At 41.3% G+C, this 19,488-nt stretch overlaps 1 protein-coding gene across 1 annotated transcript in view; it reads right to left on the reverse strand.

Moving 5' to 3' along the window:
• Nucleotides 1-353: 353 nt before the first annotated feature.
• LOC126475285 (alanine--glyoxylate aminotransferase-like) overlaps nt 354-19,488 on the reverse strand; it is a 98,728-nt gene continuing 79,593 nt past the window's right edge. Inside the window, exon 7 of the mRNA XM_050103042.1 lies at nt 354-858. Within this exon, the coding sequence (XP_049958999.1) occupies nt 708-858 (151 nt within the window). The 3' untranslated portion in view covers nt 354-707. The remainder of the gene's footprint in view (nt 859-19,488) is intronic.

Here is a 19,488-nt window from a genome sequence, read left to right on the forward strand (position 1 = left end):
TTTACAACATGGCAACAGTAAATACTTTTTGAAACAGGTGGCATGATCTAGCTTGCACAAGTTATCTAGTCCAGCCATCATGCTAGTAATATAAATAGTTTCATTAAATGTCAATTACAATTAATATGTTCATTTTTTTTAAAGTTACATCATTTCACTGATCCAACTCTGCAATTATATCATGGTAGGGGCAGTAGAGGATTTTTTGTATTTCAAAGAGATGAATATTTTTGTAAAATGATTTATTTGATTTTCTTAATTTTTAACTACAGCATTCTATTTTAATATCACGCCAAAATAAATGAGGAATAATCTCGAAGATTGAAAATTGCTCCACAACATTATGATGGGAATCAAATAATTTTAGTGTTCTGGCTGTCTTTCCTTTGGTAGCACACAGCTTTTTTACACATTTTTTGATGTAAATAGCTAGGGAAAAGTTAAGTAAATGCTTTCCAAAATAATTTACTTGAATGAGTCCACTTTCATTCATTTTTGCATCTAAACATTAAACGTGCTAGACAGATCTCTCTTCGATTTTGGCACTCATCAATTGCTGCTTGGAACAGTGGGTTCGTATTTGCATTATTTTACTGTCAGGAAGATGGATGCAAAGTATGGGCAAAAAGGCATGCTGTTGCACTGATATCATTTGAAACTGGCATGTGAAAAGGCTCTTGCCCCCAAGAAGGCTTTTGTTGTTGAAATCATTCATTTATTTTGCAATGTTCTATTGCATCCTTCAGGACTTCCAGGGTGAAATCAGCAGTGTATGAGTTTGCATTGCTTCCCATATGACCAATTCTGTGTAGCTGTCTTGCAGTTTTGCCAGCTCCTCCAGGCAGATCCATTTTATAACTGTAACATAACAAAAAATTATGTAAGACTTTTACATTCCTATAAATATGGATGACTGTTACTACTAAGGGAACAAAAAGAAAGGTGTACACTCACACATGCGTGTGTGCGCACACACACACACACACACACACACACACACACACACACGCACACACACACACACACACACCGAAGAACCAAAGAAATGGGTACACCTGCCTAATATCGTGTAGGGACCCCCACAGCATGCAGAAGTGCCACAACATGACATGGCATGGACTCAACTAATGTCTGAAGTAGTGCTGTAGGGAACTGACACCATGAATCCTGCAGGGCTGTCCATAAATCCGTAAGGGTATGAGAGGGTGGAGATCTCTCCTGAACAGCATGTTGCAAGGCATCCCAAATATGCTCAATAATGTTCATGTCTGGGGAGTTTGATGGCCAGCAGAAGTGTCTAAACTCAGAAGAGTGCTCCTGGAGCATTGCCCTACTGGAATTGCCCAAGTCCTTCGGAATGCACAATGAACATGAATGGATGCAGGTGATCAAACAGGATGCTAAAGTACAAGTCACCTGTCAGAGTCATTTCTAGACATATCAGGGGTCCCATATCACTACAACTGCACAAGTCCCTCACCATTACGGAGCCTCCACCAGCCTCAACAGTCCCCTGCTGACATGCAGGATCCATAGATTTATGAGGTTGTCTCCATACCCATATGCGCCCATCCGCTCGACGTAATTTGAATCGAGACTTGTCCAAACAGGCAATGTGTTTCCAGTCATCAATAGTCCAATGTTGGTGTTGACGGGCCCAGGCGAGGCATAAAGCTTTGTGTCATCAACGGCACACAAGTAGGCCTTCAGCTCAGGAAGCCCTTATCAATGATTTTCCGTTGAATGGTTCACATGCTGACACTTGTTGATGGCCCAGCATTGAAATCTGCAGCAATTTGCTAAAGGGTTGCACTCTTACCATTTTGAATGATTATCTTCAATTGTCATTGGCCCTGTTCTTGCAGGATCTTTCTCCACCAGCAGCGATTTCAGAGGTTTGATGTTTTATTGGATTCCTAATATTCACGGTATGCTCGTGAAACGGTCACATGGGAAAATCCCAACTTCATCACTACCTCAGAGATGCTGTGTTCCATAGCCTGGGTACCGACTAAAGCACCACATTCAAACTCACTTAAATCTTGATGACCTAGCAGTAACCGATCTAACAACTGCGCCAGACACTTGTTGTCTTATATAGGTGTTGCCAACCACAGTGCTATATTCTGCCTGTTTACATCTCTCTGTAGTTGAATATGCATGCCTATACCAGTTTCTTTTCCACTTCAGCGTGTGTCTATATAAGGAAAATCCTTAAATGTGAGATAGCAGAAGAGTGTGAATGCTAGGTCGATTAAGGCCAAGGATCGTTCCAAAGACAGTAAGTTTCTTGTCCTTGTTTCAGTATTATAACAAAATTTTCTTTCGTATTTGATTTAAAATGTTGAGTTATACAGAGAACATTCCAGTCTAGAGTTAATCCTTCAAAACTGTCTGAACCCTTGATATATGATAGAGCATGTGGCTCATCTCTTCCTAGTACAGAAGGTGCAACCCATTGCCAATGACTGTGGCAATGTAAATGAGAAATTCTTTGAAACAGTAATAAAGGTAAAATCTGTGGCAAAAGCCCATGACTGGACTTTGTCCTGACTATTCACTGTAGCACTAGGAGGAGAGAGGTGATGAATCCTTCAGCACAGCAGCCTATTAGCCCCAGAAATGATTTTGTCATATGATGACATCGTTGGAGACTGTGGCTGTTATTTGAAGACAAAGGTTGATGGTGTTGATGATATTTGGTAGTCATATGGACAGCAGGCTGAGTGAACCTGGGACTATTGTGTAGGGATTGGAATGAGGAAAAATGGCCACATATACCCTGTATTCCCAGAACCTCCAGAGTCTAGGTCCAGTGCACTACCCACTAGATCACCACAGCAACCATGGAAAAAAAAAAAAAAAAAAAAAAAAAAAAAAAAGGATAAATAGTTTTCCACAATTTGCATTATATCAAGTTGCACTTCTTTTTCCCATCTATCATCTATCACTTAGTTCACTTCCTGGCAAGGACAGAACCTTATCCAAAGTAGCTCTTAAAAAAGAAGGATGAAACAGTTATATTTATAAACATAGATAGCTGCAACAATGCAAATCAGGACTCGGTTCAAACAATAAGTTCCACTGTATCCTAGAGCTAACAATCAAAAACAATACTTCACAACATCAAGAAACCTTCTGGTTGTCAAGCTGCAACAAAGATGGAATAGCTTACTCCATTGGGGCACGTCAGTATTAAGTTACCAGTAAGCTATGCAGTGTTAACCAAATTATTTAAAAGTGCCTTTGTATATTCTGTTAACTCGGTTTAAGTTGTCGTTACGAGGAGTGTGTGCTGTAGTAAACTGCAAAATATCCTTGCTGCCTTTATCAGTAACAACAGCAACATTGCAAATTTCAGGTATGTTGGACAAGAAACTAAATTATACCAATATGATGCAAAATGATCAAGAATATGCTATCCATGTTAACATTTTCAGACCCTCTGGATACAACTGTGTACATTAACTTTTACCGTGTCGTAGCTGTTACATAAGTATTTTTTCCAAATGGAAACCTGAAGTACACATTTGTGAATGTTCAGCCTTCTCATCATGTGCAAGTGTAGCCAACTGTTGGACATCACTATGGAAATATCAGCAAGTCAGTGCAGCAGTGCGCAGCAGCTTGTGACCACCAGAATACGCGGATGTGTTTGGTTCACTACATTCCATTGTATATTTTTATATTGTTGTTGTTTTTTGCATGATAATTAATTTAATGATCATTTTACTGTTTACTATAATGGAAAATATTTCATAATTAGTTATTTTAGACCATAAAATGAAGCCAAGTGAACAAAGTATGTTTTGAAAACGGGTACATATTTGTGTATAAATCTGCATCTAAAATCATTAAAAATTAGCCTAAGAGCATTACCACATAAAGAAAAATTTTCTTTCCTTCAGAAAAAATCCAGGTCTAAGATGGTTAAGCAGTGAAATGTCAGGGGTACAACTACTTCTTTACTTATGGAACCACACAGTTAAGAAAGAACAACAAATACCAAAATGCATTAGACTAAGCTCCAAACACTACTATTGCAATCAGATATGTGACAAGATTATGATGAAGACAGTTACTAATTTCCCATCTAAAAAATTAAATGTTACATCTGTCTAATGAAAGTTAATAATTTCATGCATTTTTCTGAAAGTTAACATATAGCTGCAAATGTTTGCATCATTGGGTTAACAAAAGGTACATGTGTAAACGTATTATATGTCATATGACATTGTAGCCTGGGATATCACATGAGGTGTGTTCAGCCAACTGTCAGAAAGAGTTTTCTTCCCTGCGCACATTGGCCCCTTTCCTTGTGGATATGTGAGAGCTGCATTGTGTACATAACCATAGAGTGTATGTGAATTTAATGGATGTGTGATAGTGCAGTATTATGTTTGTGTTGTATGATGGAGATGAGAGAGGGGAGAGAGTGAAACCTGGTGCCAGCACATAGCCTACACCTCTTGAATAGCACCAACAGCGCTGCCAAACTTAACAACCTCATCACATCAACAGATCACATCAGACTGTCTGCCAGACAATTGATTGGGAATTGCAGAGTAGTCAAGTGGTTGTAGACAAGCTCTCACTTCATGAGACACTGCAGAGAAGTTTGGAATTTAATCCAGGATATTGGTGAAAAGACTGGTGATCAGGAACTTTACGTCACCACCTCTCCCCCTCCGCCAGCCAAATACTGGCAGTGAAAACTTCATCTACCACCAGGATTCAAACGAGTTTATTTCTGAGCTGAGCACTGCAACACAGGCATTTGTTGGTGACCTATGCTGCAGAGTCTAATGAGACACCCTCCTCTAGCATTACTTTTCCTCAACAGTAATTGTTAATGCCAGTATTATTTTTAGAATTTTGGACAGGTCAATATTATCTCAGCTGCTTTTCTGAAAAATTTCATATAATTTTTTACACAACATGTTATATTTCAAGCTAAAATTTATGAAAAAGAACAAATTTATTTTTGATGTTACAATCGATAACTGAATGTACTGTTAATTTTTTTTTTTGTAGTAACATTTGAAACTAAAAATTATTTAGCATGCTTAAAATTTCTATTATTAATTACACAATCTAGTTTTTGGTTAAAGGGATCCTACAGAAAATTTTGTAGCAGCCAAGCTTTGAATGCTTCATGCCTGTGTGAACTTTTGAAGAAGAATACTGTTTGGGATTGGAATCAGCAATGGCAGGATGCTCTTGATGAGATCAAAGGACAGTTATGTCAGTCAGATATTGTTCAGACCAGATTTATCCCTTCCTTTTTGTGTTATGACGGACAGCAGTGATGTTGGTTTGGCTACTCATTATTTCAGGAGGTTGAAGTTGAAGGTGTTTTTGAGCATAGATCTCTTGCATTGGCTAGTTGAGTTTTGCAGAAACATGAAAAGACATACACTGTAACTGTGAAAGTACTTTTCACTGTACACTGTGCGTTCAAGTTTCAGAATTATTTACTAGCCCGCATAGTCTTCATCTGTACTGATCACAAAGCATTATGTTATCTCCAGGTGTGTAAGCTGTACCACAATAGAATTACTTGCTGGGCATTGTTTTTACAGCAGTTCAATTATGAAATCAGATACACTAAGGGCACAATGCAGTTGCCGATGCTTTGTCTAGGCTACCTTTAGGGAGTGAATCATCAAACAACTTTGGAGAAGGAGAGAAAGAGTTTAAAATTATGTATTTGAGAGGAGTGAAAGAGGAAAAAGAGAACTTGAAAATTTGTGAAGGCATGCATAAGTATCAAAATCATGATCAAAACTGGCAATTGGTTAAGATCTGTTGGTTAAGAAAGGAAGAGAAAAGACAGAACAATTTGTAAGATACACAAAGGTATTTTATTCAGGAGCACAAGACTGACTCAGATGACTGGAAACTATGTTGGTCGGAACAATGTATTGATACTTTAATTACTTATACACATGAGAGTTTTGGTCATTGAGGATCAACCAGCTGTACACAAAAGATTCAGAAAAACATCTATTTTTATAATACAGGAAGGAGAGTCAAGAAGAAGAATGCCAGCTGTGACAGATTTCAAAGAGTGAAGGTAAGTAATCAAACAAGTAGAGGTTAAATGCAAAACATACTGCCTAATAGTAACATAGATTTTGTGTCTGTGGACATTTATGGACCTTTGCCTAAGTCTAGCAATGGATTTTGTTATATTTTTGTGGTCATTGGTATATTTTTTAAGTTCATAAGGCTGTTTCCTCTTAAGAAATCTACCAGTAAGTAAATCATTTCTAAGTTTGAGAACACATTTTTTCATCAGGTGGTATTCGTAAAACAATTTTATCTGACAATGGTCCTCAATTTACATCAGAACTTTGGAAAGATTTTGTTGATCAAGCAAAAATAAGGTATGTTCTAATCTCTGTGTACCATCCATTGAGTAATCCTGCAGCAAGATATATGAGAGAAATTGGAAGACTGTTTAGAACTTATTTTAGTAAGAATCATACCAGTTGCATAGATGATGTCAGTGATTTTGAGGATATTATGAACAGCTTACAACATTCTTCAACAGGTTTTTCACCATTTGAAATCACGACCAACTAACTTTATTTCTTAGAATGTTGAGTTTCCACCATGTAAAATTCTATCACCACAAGAGAGAGAAGAGTGTGTCAGGGAGATGATGAACAAGCAGGGTGTTAGGAGAAAGCAGAGACATGATGATAAAGGCAGATCTTGCAATGGTGAACACCAAAAAAAATCTAAGTGTAGATATCTGAGATAAATAAATTTTTCAATATTTATATAGGACTATTTGAAATTCTTGAATCTCTGCATCCTAATGCATACAGATTCGTGTATTCTAAATTTAAGAAGTTGGCTGGATTACACAATATCACTGAATTGAATGCTTATAGACATGATTCATATTTTTTTTTTTTTTTTCCTTTCTCTCTTGTCAGGGTTGTAGTGTGTAAGATGGTGTGATTTCTTAAGTTCTGTCTTATCTACAGGCTGAGTTTAAATCTATGCCACACTACATTTGCAAGTACATACAACAATGTAATTCTGTTTTATAATAGATTTGTGCTTTATAATTTTATACATATATACCTTGTGACTAAATGGGTAGATTCATTCACAGTTTTGAAATAGGAAAATGCCATTAAATACCTAGTAATAAATTTCTTATTTTAGAATGCTGTTAGTGGTCAATATTATTATTATTCCTGTGTACTCTGCAGAAAATAATTAAATTTAATTGTCATGAACTCTTTTGGGTAAAGTCATGGGTGTTGTGATAAAGCGAGTGAAGAAGACTCGTTTTATTCATGTGTATTGTAAATATGAGGAATAGTTTCTTAAAGTTTCATATGGTCAAACCAAACACATATGTATGTCAAACACAGAATTCTTATGTTGGTACATTGTGGACTATGGTCCATGCCTCATTTTGTAGGCATTTATTGGACGCTGCATCAGGACAGTACAACTTCTCTTGCTTGTGTACATAATTTTTTCTAATGTGCTAATTGCTAAGAAAATGTTACTTTGAGACATTTTTAATATATCTGTGTATATTACCTTACTAGTTCATTTTTTCATTGTATTTAGTTCTGTTTATTAATGTAACTATGGGAACAAGATGCATGTAGAGGTATACTGAACAAACTGTCCCACAAATATCTGCACATAAATATGTATTTCCACAGTAGGCGTACACATGTACACAGCAAGAGACATCAATGCAGACTCTTAGAAAATACATGGCGGCTTGAATGTCCAATCTCAGTCAAAGATTATGTTGTTCATCGTCGATATGACCTATTGACGACACACAGCCCCCCCCCCCCCTCCCCCCCCCCCCCCCCACATTACGGGGTACCAAAGGTGAGTCTTGTCTGGAGACAGTGTGGGCATTGATGCTGTTGGTGGAAGTACGAGATGGTAGACGCATGACCAGGACCTCCACCTCAACCGCGGCAGGGTGTGGAGGCAGAGCAACGGGAGGCAGATCCACCTCGAAGTTGTTGAGCCAGTGAGAGTGGATGATGTGGCGGCTGGCCCATGAGCAGGCAGGCAGAACAGTGGATGGTGGAGTGTAGGTGTGGCCAGCTCTGATGGTAACCAAGCCATCCGGTGAGATGAAGGTGTTGATTGTCATCGCATCGCACTCGCAAGGGAGGGTGAGGCTATGCGCAACACTGAAGTTTAGCTGGTCGTTGGGTGGCAAGGTCACAGTGTCTGTGAGTATAATGAGAACTTGGTCGTTGAGAGTTATGATTGAAATGTCGCTCACGCAGTGTGGGGGTACGTTGCAGAGCAGGGTGACTATGGGAGAGGGTGTCTCTGTAGCAGGTGAGGTAGCGCCGAAACCCGCACATGGGGTGGAGGTTGAAGTATCCGAGAAACCCGCAAATGGTGACGGGGAAGCGTCAGGTGAAAAAATCAGCATGGTGGCCCAAGGAGAAACATTGTGGGACTCCACAGTGGGAGAGAGACTGGCAGGAGAGTCGTTAGAAGAATCTGAATGAGCCAGCAGGGGGCCGTCGGGGTCCATAAATGCTGATTTGAGTCAGTGTAATGAAACAGTTTTCGGAGAGTCTTTAATGATGATGTCGCCCTGCCGAAGGACTTTAAAGTGGCCAAGGTAAGGTGGTTGCAGAGGTTGTCAGACTGAATCGTCTCTCAGCATCACATGGAAGCAAGTGTTGAGAGCGGTTGGCATGTAAGTGTCCAGCGGGCAGTGGCTGATAGCTGGGTATAGGCACGCATGTTTGAAGTGAGTGTGCATGCGACTTACAAAATCCGGGTGGGGGAGGAAATCTTCAGGTACCTGAGGCTGAATGAGTTTCCCTGGTAGGACAGGGTTCTCCCCAAAAGTTAATTCTGATATAGTTCACTGTAAGACAGGCTTGAAAGTTGAGCAGAGGCTGAGGAGCACCCATGGAAGGGCTTCAAACCAGAGGCAGTTGTGGCACCAGAGGGTCGTTTTCAGAGTGCAGTTCCATTGTTCTACCAGCCCGTTGCTTTGTGGGTGGTAGGCTGTGGTATGAATTTTCTTTATGCCACAGATGTCACGTAAAATGGTACACAGGGAAGACTCAAACTGCTGAGCCATGTCAGACCCTGGTCAGTGGTGATGGTGGTCAGACATCCGAACCTTGCAATCCAAGAGTAGATGAAACCCTTGGTCACAGTCTCAGCCATGATGTTCGGTAAAGGAACTGCCTCTACCCAGCAGGACATGTGGTCAATTGTGGATAGAATGTATCTGTGGCCCTCCGACGGTAGAAAAGGACTGATAATATCGATATGTACGTGGCGAAATTGTCCTGGGGGAATGTTGAAGCTGCCCAGTGTGGTGTCCAATATTTTTGCATTGACAGGGGATGCATCTGTGTGCCCAGGTCTGACAGTCCCGTTTTATATTTTTCCAAACGAAATGCTTGGAGACGAGCTGTGTACTGGTGTGGACACCAGGGTGACCAAGATTATGCAACATGTCGAAGGCCTACTGGTGCAGGGGGAGGGGGGGGGGGGGGAGGGGGCAGGAGCAACGGGCATAGGGTACCGGTAGAAGAGTCGCACCACACATCGTCCACAATGCTGGGGAATTTAGCTTTGGTAAACACAAGGGATGTTTGAGGGTCCGTGAGGAGAGCTTGACACTCTTCATCGGAGGCTTGTAGGGTGGCCAGGTTGGGTAGGTCTATGATGCACAAAATAGCATTGATCCACGAGAAAAAATCTGTGGCAATTTTATCCATGCCTTTGATGTAGCAAACGTCGGTTGTGAATTGGGAGACTAGATCAAAGTGGTGGAAATGCCGAGGGGGTGGGTCCTGGAGAGGGGGGGGGGGGGGGTTGCAGAGCTAAAAAAGTCTTTAGTGCACTGAAGGCCTCCAGCATAGGTGCAGTCCATTGAATGGGTTGAGTCCTGAAGGCTCTTTACCAGACAGTGAATCTTTCAGTGTGGCCCACACGGCGGTGGAACAGGGCAGGTGCTGGCGGTAGTAATTTATTGTGCCCAGGAAATGTCAGAGTTCTTTGTAAGTAGAAGGGGGCGGCATTGATGTGATGGGCTGCACGCAAGATTTGGGGGGCTGTATTCTGTCAGTGGAGACGGTGTAACCCAGGAAAGTGACGGAAGGCTGGTGCAATTGGAATATGTCTTTGTTGACCTCGACGCCATTGGAGGACCATGGATAAATGATTTTTATGTTCTTCAGCTGACTTGCTGAAAATGAGTGTGTCATCCAGATATGCAAAGCAAATCTCGAACTGCCGTAAGATGGAGTCAATTAACCACTGCCATGTTTGCGCCGCATTTTTCAGGCTGAATGGCATGAAGTTGTATTGGAACAAACCAAGCGGTGTGATAATAGCTGTTTTAGGGATGTCTTCCGGTGCTCCGGGAGTCTCGTGGCACTTTTACAGTCAATAACACTGAAGATTGTAGAAGCTGATAACATATGAGTGACATCATGTGTGTTAGGCACGAGGTAATTGTCCATGAGGGTACAAGCATTTAGACGTCTGTAATCACTGCACATGTGGAAAGAACCATCGTGTTTGAGGGCGAGGTGAATCGGTGAAGACCAGTTGCTGTCTGATGGTTGCAGAATACCTGCCTCCAAAAGTTCATTAATTTGCTGCCGGACCGAGGGCAACTTAATAGGGTTGAGGCATCTAACCTTGTGCCTAATAGGAGAGCTGGCAGTGGTAACTATCTTGTGCATCATTCTGTCAGCGACAGAAGAAACTGAGAACTGCACATGAGACTGATCATCATCCTGACGTGAAGTTTTTGGACAAGTAGGGCACTATGAGGCATAGCCATTAGCGCGAGTGGGAAAGGGCAGCCCGAAAGTCACATGCCTAGTACCTGAGTGCACTGTGTGCTTGTGTGGAGAGGGCACCTGTGTGCGCAGCACAGAGTGTGTCAGAGAGAGCAGTGAGTGTCTGCTGTCAACCTTGCACTTGATAACCGGCACAGATGAGAGCGGCATTGGCATCGTGCGTGGAACAGTGATGGTCTCTGAGTCACATGGCTGGCACGCGAGAGAGGGGGAATGTTTATCAACACGCAGGGCAATTGCTTGCGCAGTGCGCATGGTCATGTCATGCATGTGACTGTCCTTAGAAGCACTGTTTGAAACACAAGGCACTGAAAATAGTGAGCATGTCAGGGGTGCGGAGTCTACCGGATGCGAATCGTCACACATGATTAATGTGTTTGGACTAACCTGATGAGTGCCATGGCTGGTGTCAGCCGGAGAAGCTCGCTTACGTGGCGGAACTGTGGACTGCAGTTTTAGCAGTGAGTTACGAGCTGTGACGAGCTCGTTGTAGGTGTGTGTGATTTGTTTCAGCTCATCATTGTCCCGGCAGAGTTGTGCCTCCGAGTCATATTCTGACAGCAGATTAGTTACACAGGTCACAATGTCATCTGTGAAGGTGAAGCACTCACATACTATCTCACATGTCGTGAGAGAAGCAGAGTGGGAACATAAGTGTGGGAGCACAGTACCTGAGTGTTAGTGGGATGGTGTAATACTGAGCCCTGAACTACGTTCGGAGAGAGCTTGTAATGGGACAAAAAATCCATACTGAGAACTTGTTCATCAATGTCAGCAGTGTAGAAAGTCCACGGAAAACACAGAGAATGAGATAGGTGCACTGCAGCTTTGACAGCACCTGAGTATTGTAATGTTGATGTGTTGACAGCTCGTAGAAGTGACCTCATTGGTGGGAAAACGGGACAGCCATCGATGTAGGTATGATGGACACATCAGAACCACTGTTGACTAGGAAAGTGATCCATGACGAAATGTCAGTCACACACAAACGACCACTCAGCAGGGCAGACGAGTGGACAGAGTGCAATGTATGAGGACACCCGTGAAGTTCCCCACAGGATTCAGAGTCTTTTAGGTCCTGCAGTTTGGCGTTTGGGTGCTGGCAAGGTAACCAGCACTTCTTAGCATCCTTGCCAAAAACCTTGTGGTACCAGCTGTATGGATGAGCTGGATGTGGTGGTGGCGGCGACTGCGGCAGCAGAGGAGGCTTGTCCTCGTCGATTTGTTCTGGCATGTATACCAGCACATATGGTGTGTGGGCAATCCTGGAGTGCTCGGATGGTGGAGAGCAAGTGGATGCTCCCAGGTGATGTAGAAGGCATGGAGGCAGAGCGAGCCCTGTCTCTGCCAGCAGATGACCAGTAAGTGGGAGCAGTTGTGCCAACTGACGGTGAGTGATGAGCTGGCTGGTGTTGTCATAGCAATGAATACAGTTGGTCTGTGATGGAGATACGAGAGCCAATTGATTCGAAGGAGTGTGGTAGCAGGTGGATCTGTAGGTCAGTAGGCGGCTTGGCAGACCACACTGCCCACAGAGTGACATCCGGCACGGTATGCTCACTCACAAGTAACCGAAGGTGAAGCCAGAATTGTGATGGAGTTCGGTTCCCCAGGTGTTCCTCATATAAGATCTTGATGATTAACTCTTGTGGTGAGCAGGCAAGTCATTCAATGATCATCTTCTTCATGAACTTGTATTTTGGTGGAAGCAGTGGCGAGAGGAGTAGATCACAAGTTAAGTCTGAAAGATCAAAGAGGTGCATGATGAGTCACAGGAATTTAGAGTTGTAGTCGGGTAGGTGATGCAACTCGAAAAGATGCTCGACAAGCACAAACAATGACACCGGGTTGTACTCGTATAAGGGCGGCAGCTTTGGCAGACGAGTTGGAGGTGGGGACAAAGGCGGCTTTGGTGTCTCTTGGAAAACCATCTGGTCTGTGACAGGAGAGGCTATACAGCAGGCTGGCATGGTAGGCGCGGGTGTGTTTTTGGCAAAAATGTCCGTACCAGCCGTGGGCTGCATTGTCCTTGATGTGTCGTGAAAACACCACACTGCTGACACGATTGGTACTGTGGGAACGGGCAGCTGTGCAGTAGGTGTTGGGATCCCGTAAACTGGGCTGTAGGCTACAGGCACTGATTTGAATTGACCCACCTCGAAAATAACATGGGACGCCAGCACAGCAGACATAGGCGGTGCTGTGGGACTGGCCAGCAGCTGAGCGGCCGGGACTGGGGCCCCCTGCGAGTGCTGGGGGAAGAGGGGGAGGGGGGGGGGGGGGGGCCGGAGGGTGTGCGTTGGTTACTTGTATGACAAAAGTTTGAGTTCTCTGCGCATGTTGAAGATACACCCCGTGAGGTCAGACTGTAAATGACTGGTGGAACTTGTGGAAAGTCACTTCAGTGTGGTATGACGCCATTGGAAGGCAAAACACCAATGATGCACTCGACCCAACATGGTCGAAAACTTGAGCGACCAGTCTGGGGGGTGAGTATGGAGAGTTATGTGCACTAAAATGTCCTTGATTAGTTTGCAAATGAGGCAATACTGGACCAGGTCATGGTTGATAGTGGCCAGGTGCATTTTGCGGTAATGGCGAAGCTGCACATGGCACCACAGTAACTGTCGTTGCAGCCCATTGAGAGTCAAAGTACATGTACAGGTGCAGATCACTTTGAGCATTATACAATCGATCAGTAGGTACATAGTCCTGAATATTGTTCACTTCAAACTTAACATGTTGGTGAGCACAGTCTGGCGACACGAAACCTGAGTCCATTGTTTGTGTTAATGGTGGAGCACTTGACCATTGTAAAGCGACAAAGTTTGAAGTTAACATGGCTGAAGATCACAAATTGCTGTGAATTAATGTAAAACTGGTCATTGGTGAAGGAATGAAGAGGTTCAGCGATCGTTGTTGAGCTTCCAAATCTTCGAACAAAGCGTTTGGTGCATGGTGGTGTGCACATAACCTGTTGATGCTACAACACCTGGTGCAGTAGTTGCAGAAGACGTGCAAACTTCAGAGTCACAAGTATGGAAACGAGGTGCATGTAGAGGTATACTGAACAAACTGTCCCACAAATATCTGCACATAAATACACATTTCCACAGTAGCCGTACACAATACACAGCAAGAGACATCAATGCAGACTCTTAGAAAATACATGGAGGTTCGAATGTCCGATCTCATGTTTTTCATGGTCGATGTGACCTATCGAGGCCACATACCATATATGTGAACACTTTTTAATCCATTCTGGCATGAATCCTATGTACTTATTTTGCAATATAGACAGGCAAAACAAATGCTGTGTGATGTGAGGGAGGTGTTGAACAGCATACTTAGTACACAAAACAATGTTTCAGTATTCAATGTGAAAGCTAGGGAGAAAGTTACCTTTTTGTTGGAGCGTGTGATGAGAAATCTAGGGAGGAAACTGAAAGATGTGGGTGGATCCACTTCCACATTCCTGTATGGCTGCACCCTTGATGGTCCAGTCGACTTACGAGATCACATAGGTGCTGCGTAATGTACTCAAACATCTGTCAACTACATCAATTCTTTTGGTCAGTGCCCGTCATTGTGAGTTTCTTGAGTCTTTTCACTCATCATTGCACACTTAGGCTCTGAATAGTTTTCCTTCTCTTTTAATGATTTTGAAGGTGCGACTTTATAGATGTAAACAGGCAATTTGTAATTCTAGTAATTTACATTGCTTCTTCACTTATCTCTATAGTTTAGTGTTGTAATATTGTAGTTTTGACTTTGTATCACTTCTCTCGAACAGAATGTTACATATATCTGGAAATCTGACTGCCATGTCCTCATATATGTATAAATTATGACTTGGATTCCCCCCCATGGACCATGGACCTTGCCGTTGGTGGGGAGGCTTACGTACCTCAGTGATATGGATAGCCATACCATAGGTGCAACCACAATGGAGGGGTATCTGTTGAGAGGCCAGACAAAAGCGTGGCTCCTGAAGAGGGGCACCAGCATTTTCAGTAGCTGCACTGGCAACAGTCTGGATGATTGACTGATCTGGCCTTGTAACACTAACCTAAATGGCCTTCCTGTGCTGATACTGCAAAAGGCTGAAAGCAGTGGCATCCTCTTGGGTGAAATATTCTGGAGGTAAAATAGTCCCCCATTTGGATCTTTGGGTGGGGACTACTCAAGGGGGCGTTTTATCAGGCGAAAGAAAACTGGCATTCAATGGGTCAGGGTGTGGAATGTCAGATCCCTTAATCGGGCAGGTAGGTTAGAAAATTTAAAAAGGGAAATGGATAGGTTAAAGTTAGATATAGTGGGAATTAGTGAAGTTTGGTGGCAGGAGGAACAAGACTTCTCAGGTGAATACAGGGTTATACGTACAAAATCAAATAGGGGTAATGCAGAAGTAGGTTTAATAATAAATAAAAAAATAGGAATGTGGGTAAGCTACTACAAGCAGCTTAGTGAACACATTATTGCAGCCAAGATAGATACGAAGCCCATGCCCATCACAGTAGTACAAGTTTATATGCCAACTAGCTCCGCAGATGATGAAGAGATTGATGAAATGTATGATGAGATAAAAGAAATTATTCAGATAGTGAAGGGAGACGAAAATTTAATAGTCATGGGAGACTGGAATTCAATAGTAGGAAAAGGAAGAGAAGGAAATGTAGTAAGTGAATATGAAAAGTGGGTAAAGAATGAAAGAGGAAGCTGCCTGGTAGACTTTTGCACAGAGCATAACTTAATCATAGCTAACACTTGGTTCAAAAATAGTGAAAGAAGGGTGTATACATGGAAGAAGCCTGGAGATACTAGAAGCTTTCAGATAGATTATATAATGATAAGACAGAGATTTAGGAACCAGGTTTTAAATTGTAAGACATTTCCAGGGGCAGATGTGGACTCTGACCACAATCTATTGGTTATGAACTGTAGATTAAAACTGAAGAAACTGCAAAAATGTGGGAATTTAAGGAGATGGGACTTGGATAAACTGACAAAACCAGAGGTTGTGGAGAGTTTCAGGGAGAGCATTAGGGAACAATCGACAAGAATGGAGGAAACAAATACAGTAGAAGAAGAATGGGTAGCTTTGAGAAATGAAATACTGAAGGCAGAAGTAGGTAAAAAGACAAGAGCTAATAGAAACCCTTGGGTAATAGAAGAGATATAAAATTTAATTGACGAAAGGAGTGCATACAAAAATGAAGTAAATGAAGCAGCCAAAAAGGAATACAAACATCTCAAAAATGAGATCGACAGAAAGTGCAAAATGCCTAAGCATGGGTGGCTAGAGGACAAATGTAAGGACGTAGATGCGTATATCACTAGCTGCCTACAGCAAAATTAAAGAGACCTTTGGAGAAAAGAGAACCACTTGCATGAATATCAAGAGCTCAGATGGAAACCCAGTTCAAGCAAAGAAGGGAAAGCAGAAAGGTGGAAGGAGTATATACAGGGTCTATACAAGAGCGATGTTCTTGAGGACAATATTATAGAAATGGAAGAGGATGTAGATGAAGATGAAATGGAAGATATGATACTGTGTGAAGAGTTTGACAGAGCACTGAAAGACCTAAGTTGAAACAAGGCCCCAGGAGTAGACAACATTCCATTAGAACTACTGATAGCCTTGGGAGAGCCAGCCATGACGAAACTCCACCTTCTGGTGAGCAAGATGTATGAGACAGGCAAAATACCCTCAGACTTCTAGAAGAATGTAATAATTCCAGCCCCATAGAAAGCAGGCGTTGACAGGTGTGAAAATTACTGAACTATCAGTTTGTTAAGCCATGGCTCCAAAATACTAAGATGAATTCTTTACAGACAAGTGGAAAAACTGGTAGAAGCTGACCTTCCAGAAGGTCAGTTTGGATTCCATAGAAATATTGGAACCTGTGCTGCAATACTGACCCTAAGTCTTATCTTAAAAAATAGATTAAAGAAAGGCAAACCTACGTTTCTAGCATTTGTAGACTTAGAGAAAGCTTTTGACAATGTTGACTGGAATACTCTCTTTCAAATTCTGAAGGTAGCAGGGGTAAAATACAGGGAGCCAAAGGCTATTTACAATTTGTACAGAAACCAGATGGCAGTATAATAGTCAAGAGGCATGGAAGGGAAGCAGTGGTTGGGAAGGCAGTGAGACAGGTCTGTAGCCTATCCCTGATGTTATTCAATCTGTATATTGAGCAAGCAGTAAAGGAAACAAAAGAAAAATTCGGACTAGGAATTAAAATCCATGGAGAAGTAATAAAAACTTAGAGGTTTGCCGGTGACATCGTACTTTTGTCAGAGGAGGCAAAGGAGCTGGAAGAGCAGTTGAATGGAATGGACAGTGTCTTGAAAGGAGGATATAAGTAGAACATCAACAAAAGCAAAATGAGGATAATGGAATGTAGTCGAATTAAGACGGGTGATGCTGAGGAAATTAGATTAGGAAATGAGACACTTAAAGTAATAAGGAGTTTTGCTATTTGGGGAGCAAAATAACTGATGATGGTCGAAATAGAGAGAATATAAAATGCAGACTGACAATGGCAAGGAAAGTGTTTCTGAAGAAGAGAAATTTGTTAACATCGAGTATAGATTTAAGTGTCAGGAAGTCGTTTCTGAAAGTATTTGTATGGAGTGTAGCCGTGTATGGAAGTGAAACATGCATGATAAATAGTTTAGACAAGAAGAGAACAGAAGCTTTTGAAATGTGGTACTACAGAAGAATGCTGAAGATTAGATGTGTAGATCGCATAACTAATGAGGAGGTATTGAATAGATTTGGGGTGAAGAGATATTTGTGGCACAACTTGACTAGGAGAAGGGATCACTTGGTAGGATGTATTCTGAGGCATCAAGGGATCACCAATATTTAGTATTGGAGGGCAGCATGAAGGGTAAAAATCATAGAGGGAGACCAAGAGATGAATACTCTAAACAGATTCAGAAGGATGGAAGTTGCAGTAGGTACTGGGGGATGAAGAAGCTTGCACAGGATAGAGTAGCTTGGAGAGCTGCATCAAACCAGTCTCTGGACAGAAGACCACAACAACAACATGGCTTGAATAGTAGACATTTTTCTTGTGTTTTTTGTAATATGTTGTGTATGGAATACTTCTATACATCTGTATTGTATCTTTTGACATCATTTTGTATTCCATTTGGCAAACCTTATAATAGGACACAAAATATTGTAAACACATTGTTTGCAAGTTATATGAGGGGATATTGTAATGAGACATCCTCTTATAGCATTACTTTTCCTCAACAGTAGTTGTTGATACCAGAACTATTTTTTGAATTTTGGAAAGGAAACACTTTATTTTTTATGTTGCACTGGATAAGAACTAGCTCTGAATGTACAGTTAAAATTATTGTTTTTAGAAACATTTGAAATTATGAATTATTTGACACAGTGAAAATTTCTGTTATTAATTATGCAATCTAGTACTATTTATTGTGTTTATTTTGGGACTCATTTATGAAATAGTAATTGAACTTAATACAAATTCATTTGTCAAGAAAAATTGTAAACCTCTGGAATATTGTTATTACCACAGAGTGAAGGAGTAGTAAGCGTACCTCTGATGTGATCAGATGTATTTTTGTATTTTGAGTGAACAATGTAATTTTGGCTTTGTTAATGTGAAAATTCAAAAGATTGTATGATATAATAAAATGTGACACAATATACAAACTTAAAAACAAAAATTCTACAACAACAATCTTCACAATTATTTAGATCTTTTCAACCATGAGCTAAAATGTGAGAATTTCAGCTTCAAGAATCAGGCCCCTAGACAAGAAGAATGGGAACCAACTCTACACGAAAAGATAAGTAAACTAAAAAGTTTATTGTAATCTTACTTGTCTCAAATCTTCAGAAAAAACTTTGCTTATTGTGGACAACAGTTGGAAATAGGATGGAGGGGGCTACATTACAAGATGCAAGTAGGGCTTTGCTATTGGGTAATTGACAACCTTATACATGTTTACTTTCTTGGGCCCTATGTTCACCGTGCTGCCTGTTTTGCAGGAATTTATGCAGTTTTCTATTATTATTACGGGTGAAGGAGAGATGAACATGGTTATCGTATGTTGCATTTGTTGAATGGGAAGCATAATTGGCACACACTTTTTCAAATTTATTGTAAGTGCCAGTACTGAAAAGTAACCTGCTTGTGTATAACTACTATTTTCATGGATTCAAAGTCATGATATAGATTTCTTCAGGCATGCTTAGCTGCTTGATTGTGTTTGCTTCCACAAGCTACGATGCTAAGAAGGTGCATGGACTGACACCTGTTGGGTTACTGTGTATTAAATTTTGGTCTACAATGGAGGCAAAGTTTTTCATATAACAGTTGATTAGATTAGATTAGATTTACTTTCATTCCAATTGATCCGTAGTGAGGAGGTCCTCCAGGATGTGGAACATGTCAGAAAAACAACAATACATGACAAATATTTAAACTAAAACAAATAAGCTAATGTACCATTCCACACGTCCCAAGTGGAATGATCGTCATTTTTTAATGAACACTAAGAGTCATTTTACAAATACTATTGCACTGAATTTAAAATAAAAAAGTTTTTTATTTATTTATAAGGTAAGAAACATGTAATACAACTACTGTAA

Source organism: Schistocerca serialis, chromosome 4 (genome assembly GCF_023864345.2).
Source record: "Schistocerca serialis cubense isolate TAMUIC-IGC-003099 chromosome 4, iqSchSeri2.2, whole genome shotgun sequence".
NCBI lineage: Eukaryota > Metazoa > Arthropoda > Insecta > Orthoptera > Acrididae > Schistocerca > Schistocerca serialis.